The 14,119-nt window shown below is 51.5% G+C and overlaps 5 protein-coding genes across 5 annotated transcripts; 3 read left to right on the forward strand and 2 right to left on the reverse strand.

Annotated features, from left to right (window-relative positions):
• Positions 1-390: 390 nt before the first annotated feature.
• Positions 391-1,468, forward strand: BDV59DRAFT_203339 (uncharacterized protein; the record flags this gene model as incomplete). The annotated part of the gene is made up of 4 exons (XM_073694248.1): positions 391-667; positions 719-1,060; positions 1,112-1,221; positions 1,283-1,468. 4 exons carry the CDS (start codon positions 391-393, stop codon positions 1,466-1,468), a joined length of 915 nt encoding a protein of 304 aa, XP_073546509.1.
• Positions 1,469-2,044: 576 nt separating this feature from the next.
• BDV59DRAFT_194168 (uncharacterized protein) lies at positions 2,045-7,775 on the reverse strand (the record flags this gene model as incomplete). The annotated part of the gene is made up of 8 exons (XM_073692349.1): positions 2,045-3,419; positions 3,705-5,434; positions 5,883-6,169; positions 6,224-6,897; positions 6,949-6,982; positions 7,037-7,181; positions 7,239-7,496; positions 7,554-7,775. The coding sequence occupies 8 exons, from the start codon at positions 7,773-7,775 to the stop codon at positions 2,045-2,047; spliced, it is 4,725 nt and encodes a 1,574-aa protein (XP_073546510.1).
• A 328-nt stretch (positions 7,776-8,103) lies between these two features.
• Positions 8,104-9,678, reverse strand: BDV59DRAFT_181669 (methionine aminopeptidase MAP1). Its single transcript, XM_073690274.1, has 3 exons — positions 9,459-9,678; positions 8,977-9,378; positions 8,104-8,891 (listed from the first exon to the last, which is right to left on the reverse strand). The coding sequence occupies exons 1-3, from the start codon at positions 9,594-9,596 to the stop codon at positions 8,229-8,231; spliced, it is 1,203 nt and encodes a 400-aa protein (XP_073546511.1). The 5' UTR covers positions 9,597-9,678; the 3' UTR covers positions 8,104-8,228.
• Positions 9,679-9,883: 205 nt separating this feature from the next.
• bna4 (kynurenine 3-monooxygenase) lies at positions 9,884-12,064 on the forward strand. The gene is made up of 3 exons (XM_073690275.1): positions 9,884-10,069; positions 10,409-10,623; positions 10,680-12,064. The coding sequence occupies exons 1-3, from the start codon at positions 9,952-9,954 to the stop codon at positions 11,850-11,852; spliced, it is 1,506 nt and encodes a 501-aa protein (XP_073546512.1). The 5' UTR covers positions 9,884-9,951; the 3' UTR covers positions 11,853-12,064.
• A 377-nt stretch (positions 12,065-12,441) lies between these two features.
• On the forward strand, positions 12,442-14,047 carry BDV59DRAFT_208912 (MFS transporter; the record flags this gene model as incomplete). Its single annotated transcript, XM_073695296.1, has 4 exons — positions 12,442-12,554; positions 12,605-13,591; positions 13,643-13,774; positions 13,837-14,047. The coding sequence occupies 4 exons, from the start codon at positions 12,442-12,444 to the stop codon at positions 14,045-14,047; spliced, it is 1,443 nt and encodes a 480-aa protein (XP_073546513.1).
• Positions 14,048-14,119: the final 72 nt, after the last annotated feature.

Here is a 14,119-nt window from a genome sequence, read left to right on the forward strand (position 1 = left end):
GAAGCGAGAAGGGCAGGGGATAATTTATTCAAGGGTAGGGTGCCAGCGGTACCTAACGTCACCCGGTTTTAGAGCATACAATGAGGATAGGGTGAGGGAAGAGTGAGGAAAGGACTATGTAAGGATAAACCCAAATATATGTACCAGTGAAGAGGTTTGGGGCCTCAGCTGCTTACATCAAGCTACCTAGAGCTTTCCGTTTATGAAAGCCCGGTCTTTCTTTCTGGCTACCCAGCTCTTTCTCTTCTCTCTACATCATTCTCTTCTTTCTACATCTTCCCATTCTCTCTACATCTTTGTGTCCAGACCTTACTCTTTCCTTCTTCTGTCTACCCTCTACTTCTTCATTTGTTCCCATTTGTCCTTCGAAGAGACCCTTTTCTGATCACTATGGACAATATCCTGGTCAGTGTTGAGGAGAAAATCAGAAGAGTGCTGAAGAAGGTCCAGGACAATACTGTCCACAAAGAAGTTGATACTGTCTTTTATCTGGCCAGGAAGCAGAGCCAGAAAGTCACAGAGTCCCAGAAGAGGACCATCTCTCACATTGCCGTGACTTCTCTCACCCCTGACGAAATCCGCAAAGTCTTTGAGATCAAGGAAGTCAGCCATAACGACCATTGGACATTGTCCCAAGAAGAAACCCGCACAGTCCCCGACCACCTCAGTAAGCTTTAGTTCTTCCTGAGAATAGAACCGAACCAATGAACGATCACAGACGCTATTCTCGCGGATTATTCAGTTTCTCTGGGCGGTTCTCCTGAAAATGAGGCCCTTATGAGGTGCAGAATCGATACGATTCTCCTGGCCTCCCTAGCCGCCCAGAAGAGAGCAAGCTCCCGGGATTCTGGCTCGTCTATCCTATCAGTCCATTTTCAGTTGGAAACTGACATGCGGCTGCCATGGAAATATGAGGGTGAGCAGAAGGTCATCTCAGGCAAAACAGACTACTCTCTCTGGTACAACGCACCAGAAGAGATGGAGTGCAATCTTCTGGTGGTTGAAGCGAAGAGGAAGGGGGAGTCAAGCTCTGGCGTCTTCCAAGTCCTGGCATACATGGGTAAGCATGCTCCACGGTTCATAGAATGTATATGTACTCACCAATTGACAGCCATGCTGCACAATGCCCGGAAAGAGGTAGGTAGGAAAGATGTCTCGATCTACGGCATCGCCACAGATAGCTTCACGTGGAGTTTCTTGTATCTCGACAATCAGGGACGGGTAGATTGCTTGCTGACCCTCGAAAATTTTTCCTCGATAACCCAACTAACGAGATATGCAGTGGAGCAGACGTACTTACGAATGGGGCTCTGGTCAGGGAGATAAAATTGTATCTTGGATACATAAAATCATCCGCCAGGCCGCATCCCTGTCCAAAAAGGAGTTCGAATCTAACCAGACGGGGGTGAACAGAACCCTTAGTGGCCACAGCAAATTGGAGGGCTTCTTCCACGGAGGTAGCATCTAGAACGTCGAGCACGCCTTTTGCTTGCATGCGACACGGAAATCTGCGCCATGACGATGATGGCCCAGCCCATGACCTGCACCACCTGCGTCTTCTTGAATAGGCTGTCGATGCAGCTCTCTTTCATGCGCCGTCGTAGGTCTCACCAACCGTCCCCGAACACTCCCTCCATTTCATTCTCTCCGAATTTTCTTCCTGTTGGCTCTGGGTTACTATTTTTGACTTTCTCTTGCTTTTCACATCTGTTTTCGCTCTCTTTGCTTAATGGTTTATTCCCTTTAAAGGTCGGTTCAATGTTTTCTACTGCTCGCGTAGCTTCCATAAGTAAGAGCCATAGAGCACACCCGCACAGCAGGCGTCTTTCTGGCTATTTCGGGTACATGAATACTACTACTACTACTACTACTACTACTAACGACCGTAAACAGCTACATACTGTCTAGAACTGTCCAGAGTCATACAAATATGTACTTGATCTCACTACCACAAATAAGTCTGCTAGCTTTACCCACAGCGGAACCCTTTTTTTTTTTTAAGCTCGCGATGAGAACCATTGTGATATTTTTTTATGTACATAGCCTAGAAACTAGCCATCTCTATCCAACTGGCTACAAACGCCAACCGTCGTCCTCGATCCGCCGCCATGCGCGCCGAGAACTCCGCAAAGTTGAGCTTTGCGCCTGTGCCACCGCGGTCCTTCGCTTCGCGCTCGATCTGGTTTAGATATGCCCAACGTGTGAGGGTAGGCGGGGATGGAGGCCGCTGGGGCAGCGTCGACGACGATGCAGGTGGTGGGAGTGGCTGGATGGGCGAGGGAGACAGCTTGGGAGCTGTCGCCTCTGCTTCGGGAGATGATGCTGCTAGAGACGGCGGTGCGGGGAAAGAGGTCGTACCGTTAGGCTGAAGCCGGAGCTCGGCGGGTAGAGACTGTCCGTGGGCGCGTTGGGGGATCGGGGAGTGGATAGCATGGGAAGAGGCGGTGGATGAGGATGGTGGGCGTTCCTGCTGGAGGTCCTCAGCGTTGGGGCGGTGATGAGGGAGTGTTGGATCGCGGTAGGTCTCTTCTCCTTGCGGTTCATCTCCTTCCTGAGGTTGCAGTGGATCCTGTGCTGCGTCATCTATCGACGATTCCAGCGACTCCAACTCGTCTGCTGTTTCCTCTGGAGATGTATATTCGCCAGACTCATAGTCGTCCGGATCGGCGAGATGAGTAGGACGCACGTCATCGTCGGGAAGTCTCAACTGTGGAGACGGGGGTGCGAGAACAGGGCCTTCATCCACGGGCTCCAGTGGTCTTAGCGGTGGGCTGCGGATAGAATAACCGGCGCGGTCAAGCAATTCCCCAAGAGACCTGTCACTGAAAGGATTGTGTATAGGCCCTTCCGCATCCATCACGACCTCTTGGTGGGTTGATTCATGATGTTGTTGTTCCTCTTCATCCTGGGGCTTTTCGTTACGTGCGTTTCGTTGCTCCTGCATAGCTTTGTTGCGGGCATGCATCTTCTCGATCGCCTCGATCTGCCGAGCCCAAATCTTGCGTTCATGCCGGGTCTGATAGACCTCCATGAGCAAATCTTCTTTTGGTTTAAAGAGAATATCCAACAGTTCATTGAACCCTTGTTGGGTAACTTGATAGAGAATCTCTTTCCCAACATCCTTTTCAACTTCAGGTACTTCGAAGCCTCCCCATCGCTCACCAACGAGGATGCTACGCGAGGAGGTGGACGGGTTCGATCTCACATCGTAGTCATCATGGATGTCATCCTGGAATCGCACCTTGGATGACGACCGGGAACGAGGGGACGGCGGGCGGGAGTCATATTCTGGATCGTGCTCATGCGCCTCTTCATCAGTCATGTCGTCCGACTCAGTCTCGTAGCCAGCTGGTGCGGTTGCTCCATCTTCCTCGTCCGTGTAGAACGCCCTGCGTCGCCAACGCTCATCGATTCCATGCCTACGGGTTTCATCGACACGTCTTTCGTCATCATTGACCATCCGGGTGTAGACCGCCGTGCTGATTCGGGCCCGATCTACCGGGTCGGTGACTTCCTGGATAGGGACGTACGCTCCAAGCGCGTTCACGATATCCTCATTTCGGATCTGCTCCGCCGGAGGCCAGCGGTCTGTGAAGGCGGTCGAGCTGGAATAATCGCTGCTGCTGTCATCGCTATTGTCGTCTGCCCTTCGATTTAAGGTACGCATCCCAGCGGGTGTCGGAACACGTACGTTGGGGAACAACGGCCGTCGAGAGCCGTAGCGCCCACGAAGAGCAGCGTCCCCAACAACAGTATGTCTGTCGCCCGTATCATCTCCATCTGGACGCAAGACGCCCTCACTGTCGACAATTTCCATGTCACCCTCCGCGTTCATCTGCTTGCCTTCTCCGGTCCTTGAGAGTTCCCCAGAGGGAATACTGCCCGGGAACGCAGAGCTGATCGGTTGGCTCCCAAGAATGACATCCCGTGCGCCACCTTCCAGGAAATCGTCTTCCATGCCGGCAACCATATCTCGTGTCAGTTCCCTACTGAGAGTGTAATAGGCACGGAAAACCCGAAGAAAGTCCTTGCGCTCCACGTACCCATCCCCGTCAATATCATATCCTCGGAATACACGACGAAGCCGCTCATCGTTGCTCTTGTTATTGAGACTGGCAAGCCCTTTCAAGAACTCCTCAAATCCGATCAGTCCGTCTCCATTCGTATCGTAGAAGGCAAACATGCGGTCGTAGATGAGACTCGGCGGCGGCGGGCGGATCGACGTGTTGGGAACAAAACATCGATCAAAGGTTTTTCGATCTATCGCCATATGCAGCTTATTCGGATCGTCGGCCCATTCATGGCTCGCCAAGCAACGAAACTGATCCCACAGTGCATCCAGCTCTGTATTCTCAAAATTGGTCTCCTTCATCAGACGTTTCGCGAGGCCTCGTCCCAGACTGCGCGGCAGCATCGCCGGCTTCCCGGGGTACCACACGGGCTGAGACTGGCGCGGATTGCCCAGGAACGGCGCTGGAATGCGCACCTTGTAGAACAGATGCGTCTTGATGTGCACCTGCATGGCCTCACACGTCTCACACAGGTCATAGTCGATACAGTTCGCGCAGCGATACCGAATGCCCTGGATCGGCATGGCACCACAACTATTGCACGTCACACCCCGATGAATATACCCGTCCCGTCGCGCCTGGTCCTCCGCGATATGGTACAGCAAGTTCAGCAGGTTCTGGCCCTCCCGCGTCGGTGATGAATCGTTATTCCCATCCCGCCACGAAAACATGCTCTGGTCGTCTACAACCGTCTCGCCGCCGTCCATCATATTCACGCCCGCTCCAGGCGGCGCCCCGGCCGCCTCATCCGGGAACGTCGACGTCGACAGTGTCACGCGCTCCCCGTTCTGGCGGCGGCGCCGCAGTTCTTCGCCGTAGTTGCTATCCTCGTTGAAGCGCGCCAGCGCCCGCTCAATGCCCGCACGCGAGATGCCCCGCCGCCGCAGTTGTTCCGTCAGGTAGTTCCGCTCGGCGCTACCCTCCTCCAAGACGTGTGTGGGCGGGAAATCGAGCGCCAGGAACGACTCCAGGAAGGTATCTTCCATCATCTCGCGCATGCGCTCCGCATGCGCCTGTGGTACGCCGACCTCCTCCATGAGCTGATCGCGCGTCGCCAGCAGTGACGGTAGGAGCCCGCTTTCCACGCGCCGGCCATCCTCCGTTTCGATTCGGAATGTCCCATATACACCGTTCTGGCGTTCCAGGAGCTCTAGGTGGGCGATGGCGCGGGACGAAGGCGTGTTGGCGGTGTTGGGGTCCTCGGGTTCATTGCGGCGATGGCGACGAACGGTTCGGCGACGGCGCAGGGGCTGGCCCGAAGGGGCCGAGAAGAGCTGGTTGTTGATGTATACGAGGGCATAGGCGGCTGCTATCCCAGTGAGGAGGTAGAGCACCGGACGGTATCGGGCAAGGTCTGGCCTTGGCTGAGAGTCCGACATGGCGGCAAACGAAATGGGGTTTATTGGGCTGGAGACATATCTGGAAGTAACTATTAGGAGTGAGAGAAAATACTGTCGAAGAGTGGAAGACAGGTGGTGGTTGACGGAGGTGGATGAAGGATGTCGGAGAAGTTGGAGGCGACGGCGGAATGATGGATCTGGCGATGTCTTGGCGGGTGCGCCTCCACAGCTGATATAGATCGAAGGTCATGATCAACATTTTGTATTCCTTATATACAACCAGCTATACTTCCTCCATAAATGCGATGGTCTATGTCAATGGATCATCCTATCCACTACTGTCCATCCTAGCGCTTGTTCCTCCGTCGTAATCTATCGTTTTCACCGTTATGCAGCACTGTCGAATTCAATCGAATCAACGAGTCAGCTTCTGTTCGCGAATGAACAAGCTGCTGACAAAAGCAAAGAAGACGACGCCGATCATGAAAGCAAATCCCTTGTTTGTCGCCCATCCATAGCATCCTCGCACAATCTGACCCACAGTCGGGTCAAGCGTCTTAATGTAGTCGAGACTCTGACGCACGCCTTCTACGATCCTGTCGATGTCCTTGCTGTCACGCAGGGCAGACCGGAGACGATTGCGCAGAGCTTGTTGCACTACTGTCGAGGAGAGGGACAGCCCAATTACCGATCCCAAAGAGCGGAACAGGTACGAGCAGGCTGTAACAACTGCGAGGTCATCAGGGCCCGCATTGGATACTGTGACACGTTAATCCTCCTAAAGCCCGTCAAACCCTCAGGATGGTAACTTACTCAAGCTGATCAATGTCGTTGTAACACCAATCCCATTGCCAAAAGCTGAACATACCGTCCCCAGTATGATGATAACCAGGCTCTCAGTAACACCGCCCGAGAAAAGGGTAATAATCGTCAACCCCAGCGTGAGCAAGGAGTACGCAACCACGGTCAGCCAGTAGAACTTTCCAGTCCATTTCATAACAAACCCGGCAAAAAGGGAGCCAGTCACCCCCGCCAAGATGCACGGTAGAAGGCGAAGACCAGCCACAGTAGCAGACACGCCGTCCACAGCCTGGAAGTACAGCGGCATGTAAAACAGCCCCGAAAGCCAGCCTCCAAAACTGAAAAAGTTGCAACCATAGGCGGCGATAAACGTTCGGTTAAAGATAATATGGCCAGGGGCAAACGGTTCTGCGGCGTAATAGACCTCCACGACAATGAAGAGGGCAAACAAGACAACCGACACACTCATGGAAATAATCGTGATGGGAAGTGTCCATGAGACATTGCTTCCCCGGTCAAGCCCAAGTAAAAATCCTAAAACAGCTCCCACTAGGATGATGGCTCCAGGGAAATCGATGCGACGAAGCTTGTCCTTCCAGTGGGTGTCTTCCCGACTGGGAATATCGAGCATGATGTACACAGCAATGAAAGCCAAAATACAGAGAGGGAATTGAGCAATGAAAGCCCTAGTGAGCCGTCAGGATAATGTGAACCAACCGTGAGAAGATACTACTGACCATCGCCAACCAATGTAATCAGCCAAGACACCACCTGCAGAAGAAATGGTTAGTCCAACGAACATGACCAGGGTGTGGAGAATATTACCAAGTGGTGCTCCTGTCCCTGATCCAGTAGCGTAAATGATATTTATCACTCCCTGCCACACACCACGATCCCTCAGAGGAACGATATCACTCATGAGGATGCTAACCACGGTGGTCATTCCACCGCCCCCAATGCCTTGGAAAACCTGTCGAGGAGAATCAGCAAGGAACAGCAAGATAAAAGCAACATATCTGATACATACACGAGCAGCAATCAAATGATAGATATTCTGGGACAGACCACATCCCAGACACCCGGTACCGAAAATGGCATACGCCCACAACAAACATGCCTTCCGACCAAAGATATCGCTCAGTTTTCCATACAAGGGCTGGAACGATGTCAGGGTAAGGAAATAAGAAGTAGCGATCCAACTGGTCAGGTTCAATGCCTCAAGATCACTACCGATTTTACCAGAGCTGGCCACGATAATAGTCTGGTCCGCTGCCGACAGAAAGATCTAATCATCAGATTTAGTACCCCTCGACGCTGAAAACAACAAAGAGACGATTCATACACCAATCGAAATGGCCGGCACAATATATCTGAGTTTGTTACGCGCTTCAGCGGAGTCTTTGCCCTGTGCCTCCTCGTCGGCAGTTCCATTTCCTTGTCCGACCTCTGCCTCGGGATCCCGCAGGCCAGAGATGGCACCAGTGGCCGGAGGCTGAGGAGCATCGCCGTTGCTCCGGGGCCCCAGCAACGGGGATGTCTCTGTTGCAGTCCGTTCTGGAGACATACCGGTCATGCTATACTCATCATCTCCACCACGCAGAGGGACGATAGTTGGAGTGTTGAGTGAGGGGGCAAGCCGAGTCAAGATGGAAATGGTCACGTGCTGATAACGGATGAAGAGAACCGCATTTTGCGTGACATGATTGGCTCCATCGGCAGTTCGGATGGTCGATCTATTCCTTAATAGGCAATCCAGACGCGATCGGCAAGGCCCGCTAGCGGACTGTGCACGTTCCGCTTTGTCATCGTCTCACAATTGCAGCGCTACATGTACGTACTATTCACCGCTGCAGTTGCAACCAGATGATACTGATATTTATAGGAAACGCCTTGTCCATGCGAATTGTCCGTCCTTTTTAAGTGGAATAACTGAAAATGGTAAAAGGGTAAAGGCAGGGAAGGATAACGTTTACCGTCATTAGCTCTATATACCAGGAATGAATACCAACTCATTCAATCATGCCTCCGTCTTAGCTTCTTCAGCAACAGGCATAGGAATAGGGCCACCAGGTGAGTCCGGGAGACGCGCAGTCAGTACTTCGACTCCGTCCTCTGTAACGAGAAGAGTGTGCTCAAACTGGGCAGACAGAGAGCCATCAGCGGTGGTACTGGTCCAATCATCCGGCCAGGTGCGGTCGCGATGCGTTCCCAGGTTGATCATGGGCTCAATGGTGAAGCACATGCCAGGCTTAGCAGTTCCCACGGCCTTGTTCTTGGCATAATGAGGAACATTAGGGGCACAGTGGAACAGCTGGTTGATGCCATGTCCACAGTAGCTTTTGACCACACTGCAGTTACGGCTCTTGGCATGCTTCTCAATCACGTTTCCGGGATCGCGGAACAGCATTCCGGGCTTCACCAACTCGATGGACTTGTCCAAACACTCACGCGCCGTCTCAACTACCCGGACAGCATCCGCATTCGACCGAGCCTTCTCTCCGACGTAGTAGGTCTCATTGAGATCACCATGGAAGCCATTGTGGTACAGGGTTACATCGATATTGATAATGTCTCCATCTTCCAGAGGGCGCTGGTCTGGAATACCGTGGCAGATCGTTTCGTTAATAGACGTACAGACTGACTTGGGGAAGTGCACGTAGTTCAGCGGCGATGGATACGACTAAACACAGGTTAGTTCCAGGTTATGCTTCGAAAGAAGAATGCTGGGGGGAATGCATTCCCAATGCTGCAACGGTGACCCTTACATTGCGTTCTATGCAGGCCTTATGAACCACCTCATCGATGTAGTCGGTCGTTACACCAGGCTTGAGCTCACGTGCGGCGATATCCAACACTTCACGGGCCAAGCGGCAGACCTTTCGCATACCCTCTTGTTGCTCCTTATTTAATATGGTGATATTGTGGCGGCCGACAAATTTCTGTTCTGAACGAGGGATACCATCCTTCGCATAGTCGGGGTGAGGGATGGACTTCGGAATGGTTCGCATAGGCGACAACGGGTAGACGGGTCTCAGGGGACCAGCGAACTGGTACGAAGGGAACGGGTTATAGTGTCCCGTGGCTGGATCTGGTTCAGAAACTACTTTTGGAGGAAAGATATTGGTGAGGAAATTACTCTTCGCTTTATGGAGAGTCTTGTGCTCGCTCTATTCCCGAGTCAGTATATTCAAACGGCGTAGACATGGGTAACACACGTGAGCCGTGTAGGTCACGTCAGGCAGCCTACCCAGCTCCGCTTGAAACAGTCCTGCGAGCAGAAAAAGCTATCGGCGCCCTGCTTGAGGCATGTTGGACACTGGAGAGTGCCCGCGATCTTATCGCAATCCACTCCCATACATTTCCGAGAAGCAACTTCCGCAGTCATGGTATAGCACCGGAGGAGGTCGGAGGGGTAATTCCAAAAAACCAACAAGAGAACCGTGAAGAATGGAAGGCTGTTCTTTAAGATTGGACGTGGAGGGAGAAAAATCAAGCAAATCCCCCGCGGATGTGATTGCCTCCTAACCTCCTTGGGCTTAGTCCACCTCCACCTCTAGTGGGATTAGCAACCGCGCGGTTATTCTGACGTAAGCCACGGGCGCGGTTAGCGGCGGGAGTTTCCCGAGATCACGTGGAAGGCTGTTGCGGACAACTTTCCACCCTTATCAGACAACCATATTCTTTCCTTGCCCTGAGAATTCTTTGCATTATTATCCACAGGGAAGCTTACTTCTATCGCCATGGCCCAATTCCCTAAGCAAAAGGTTGTCATCGTTGGAGCTGGCCCGGTGGGTTCCTTGGCGGCTTTATATGCAGCCGCCCGAGGCGATGAGGTAGAGGTGTACGAGTTACGTGGAGGTAAGCCTAATGGTGTTGATGCACATGAGATCCCTTGCGTATGAGCGAGAGTTGGGATTGGCGGTGACCTTGTGATATGTCGATCGTCATTCCGACTGAGTTATCCCTATTTGGCCACGAGGATGGAATTCCCGATGGATGGCCTTGGTCATCTTCAAATCTGTATCGGTCGACCAAACTGGAGATCGTGGAAGATACCAAGGAACCATAGCAGCTGCAATATTCCCATTGCGTAGTGATCATTCATCGAGATTCCTTTCATGGCCGGAGGGGTACGCTTGGTTCATCAACAAGTATTCGTTTTCTTGTGTATAAACTTTTATCTCATTGGTATTGCAGATCTCCGCGACCCCTCTACGATCCCGTTGAATTTCACCAAGTCCATCAATCTTGCATTGTCCGAGCGCGGGATCAACGCTATGAGGCATTCAAACCGGGACCAGATGATCCAAAAAGTGTTGGACGAAGCAATTCCCATGCATGGACGTATGATCCACGGCAGGGATGACGGTAAATTATGGGAAGCTGCTCAGCTCTACGATGTACACGGCCGGGTTCGTCACCGTACTTTCAGTAACTTCAATAATCTCCATCTCTAACATTCTTGCAGTACATCAATGCAGCTGACCGGAGTACCTTGAATAATGCGCTGCTGGATGAGTTGGAACGAACTCCAAATGTCAAGCTCTTCTTTAATCACAAATTGACGGGCGCGGACTTTCGAGCAAACAAGGCATGGTTTGAGCGCCGTGTCCCAGGAGAAGTGGCTTCCGACCGCGTTCCTGAGATTCAAGTCAGTTTCGACTACTTGATTGGTGCAGACGGGGCCCATTCTGCGTCGCGATACCACATGATGAAGTATGCCCGTGTGGACTATCAACAAGAGTATATCGATACGTTGTGGTGCGAATTTCGTATCCCACCTACAGACGATGGCAAATTCCGCATCTCGCCCAATCACTTGCACATCTGGCCCGGGAAGGAATTCATGTTCATTGCCCTCCCTTCCGCGGATAAATCGTTTACATGCACTCTTTTTGCTCCTGCCGGTCACTATACCCATCTTAAGAGCTCACCTCAGAGTCTGCTTCAATCGTTTGATACCAACTTTCCCGGCGTCTGTCCCGAGTTGATCACTCCAGAGGAGCTTCAGGAGCAGTTCGAAACCAACCCACATTTGCCATTGATCAGTATCAAATGCAAACCTCACCATTTCGGCTCCAGCGTGGTCATTGTTGGCGATGCGGCGCATGCCGTGCTTCCGTTCTATGGTCAGGGTCTTAATGCCGGCCTAGAAGATATTCGAGTTCTCTTTGAAATTTTGGACCATCACAGTGTTTTCAACTCTGATATCAGTCCTGAGATGCGCACAGTAGCCCGCCAGGCCGCGTTCCAGGCCTATACCGACCAGCGCACAGCAGACACCCACGCCATTAATGATCTTTCAAAGCAGAATTATCTCGAAATGCGGTGGGGCGTCAAGCTCCCCCTGTACAAGCTGCGGAAGTCAGTCGAAGAGACCTTGGACCGCTATGTCCCTAGTTTAGGCTGGCAGACACAGTACGCCCGTGTGAGCTTCAGCAACCAGCGCTACTCAGAGGTCATCAAAGCCGTCCGTAGACAAGGTCAAATCCTGGGTTATGGGGCTATTTCCACCGTTTTGACAGGTGTGGCGGTAATGGGCATTATCGCATGGAAGGGCTCTCAACAGACCTCAGTGTTGTCTGTATTGGAGTCATCCATACACCAGCTAGGAGATGTATTGAGAAGCAGGTTCCGGTGATGAAGCAATCTTCCATATTCTTAACTTGACTCCTTGTATATCGTCCAACATGCGAGCATGCACAGAAGAGGCTGAATGTATATTGATTACATTACATCTGGTATATGATCCCAATCGCCCAATTTTCATTCGTTTCAATGGTGTGTTGGGGTCAGGGCTTAAAAAGGAAATACAAGTTGATAGTATATAGCAATTTCATGAATATGAAAGGCAGTTAATCTGTCTAATTGAATATATCTCTACAAGTTGGTCAAAAGTGGTCTCCAATCCGCATCCGGGGGTTTAGCGGCTCGCGATATTTGGTTCACCCAGGATACATGACGCCATATATAAACTCAATCATATAAACCTATATCGCCCGCATCCTATCCCACTTTTATTTCTTGCAGTTTTTTGTGTCTTATTATCCCCCCAAATGAACGATGAGGAGAAATATCGAGAGGAGTCCCCCATTCGCCGCTCTCGTGATGGCTCCTACAGTCAATTGAGCTCAACCGAGCTGGTGCGTATCAAAACCCATCACGACCAGCACCGAGCAACTGTTGGTTCGAAAACCGGGCAACCACTTCCGCGGAAGTCATGGCTACGTATGGGAGCGGGAAAGCCGACTCCCATGCCACTCCCGAACCCGGAGGCCTATATCGTCGAATTTGATGGACGGGATGACCCTTTACATCCATTCAATTGGCCATTCTCAACCAAGTCAGACCGACCTAATCTTACCTACCACCTAAAAAGCTAATCGTGGCTAGGATCTACATCTCATTCACTATAGGCTTTGGGGCTTTCACCGCAGCTTACACAAGCGGCATGTTCGCCCCGGCCATCCCTGATGCTGGCGCTGAGTTCGGCGTCAGCGATGAAGTCGGCTACCTAGGCACGACACTGTTCGTATTAGGCTTTGCATCTGGTCCTATAATCTGGGCTCCTGCGTCAGAGCTCGTTGGTCGACGATGGCCGTTGATTGTGGGCATCATCGGCGAGAGCATCTTCACCATCTCCTCAGCTGTATCGAAGGATCTGCAGACACTCATTATTACACGGTTCTTTGCAGGCCTGTTTGGTGCCAGTCAGATTTCTGTTGTGCCTGCAGTGTTCACCGACATGTTTGACAACACACACCGTGGTGTAGCACTCGTCTTATATTCGTTGACAGTGTTTGTGGGCCCATTCACGGCACCATTCACAGGCGGTTTCATCGCAACAAGCTCTCTCATGTGGCGCTGGACGCTGTACATTCCTGCATTCATTGGGTTCTTCAGCTCCATTTTATACGTCTTTATCCTACGTGAAACATACACTCCATTGATCCTGAGCCACAAAGCCGCTTTACTACGTCGACAGAGCCTCAACTGGGCCATCCATGCCAAGCAGGATGAAGTTGAAGTCGACTTCCGCGAGCTATTGCACAACAACTTTACCCGCCCTCTGCGAATGCTCATCACTGAGCCGATAATCGGTCTGGTATCCCTCTATATGTCGTTCGTCTATGGATTGGTGTACGCACTCCTGGAAGCGTATCCTTATGTTTTCGGGCATGTGTATGGTATGAATGCGGGCGAGGCAGGGTTGACCTTTATCGGATTAATCATTGGCCTTGTCCTAGCAGTCACATTCATAGTCTACCAACATAAGTTCTACGTTCAAAAGCTTGTTGCAAACGATTACCATCAGGTACCGGAGTGGCGGCTCCCTCCTACTATCGTAGGAGCACCAATTTTCACAGTCGGGCTGTTCTGGTAATTTCTCTTTTGCAGCTACTCTACTCGCAATACAGCTAACTATGATAGGTTTGGTTGGACAGGATTCACGTCATCGATCCATTGGATGTCCGCCACAGCCTCAGGAGTCCTCATTGGATTTGGCCTGCTTTGTATTTTTCAGCCGTTCTTCAATTACCTTGTCGACTCCTACCTAACCTTGTACGTATTTACCTAACACCCATCCCAGCAGCAATCAACGTGCTAAATACAAATCCTATTAGAGCGGCTTCCACTATCGCCGCCAACATGATGCTTAGGTCGGCAGTCGCTGCTGGCTTCCCTCTGTTTTCGAGACAGATGTTTGCTAACCTCGGGGTCCAATGGGCAGCTACTCTTCTCGGATGTTTTGCTGCGGTGTTGATCCCAGTTCCGATATTGTTCTCCGTGTATGGTCGCTGGTTACGGGAAAAGAGTAAACTTTCTTCTCAATAGACTATAGTTACAAAACGCATTTCTGGAGTCAAGCGTCATATTTGTGGCACATATATTTTGTAGAGATGGGGC

Source organism: Aspergillus ambiguus, assembly GCF_047715705.1.
Source record: "Aspergillus ambiguus strain CBS 117.58 unplaced genomic scaffold BDV59scaffold_23, whole genome shotgun sequence".
In the NCBI taxonomy this organism is placed as follows: Eukaryota; Fungi; Ascomycota; class Eurotiomycetes; order Eurotiales; family Aspergillaceae; genus Aspergillus; species Aspergillus ambiguus.

What these genes read in the sequence shown, in the direction of transcription:
- BDV59DRAFT_181669 (XM_073690274.1), bottom strand. Translation starts at nt 9,596, where the DNA reads ATGACTGCGGAAGTTGCTTCTCGGAAATGTATGGGAGTGGATTGCGAT. An exon ending in ACTGTTTCAAGCGGAGCTGG is followed by an intron (nt 9,379 to 9,458) that starts GTAGGCTGCCTG and finishes ACTCGGGAATAG; the next exon opens with AGCGAGCACAAGACTCTCCA. An exon ending in AGGCCTGCATAGAACGCAAT is followed by an intron (nt 8,892 to 8,976) that starts GTAAGGGTCACC and finishes ACCTGTGTTTAG; the next exon opens with TCGTATCCATCGCCGCTGAA.
- bna4 (XM_073690275.1), top strand. Translation starts at nt 9,952, where the DNA reads ATGGCCCAATTCCCTAAGCAAAAGGTTGTCATCGTTGGAGCTGGCCCG. An exon ending in GGTGTACGAGTTACGTGGAG is followed by an intron (nt 10,070 to 10,408) that starts GTAAGCCTAATG and finishes TTGGTATTGCAG; the next exon opens with ATCTCCGCGACCCCTCTACG. An exon ending in TCTACGATGTACACGGCCGG is followed by an intron (nt 10,624 to 10,679) that starts GTTCGTCACCGT and finishes ACATTCTTGCAG; the next exon opens with TACATCAATGCAGCTGACCG.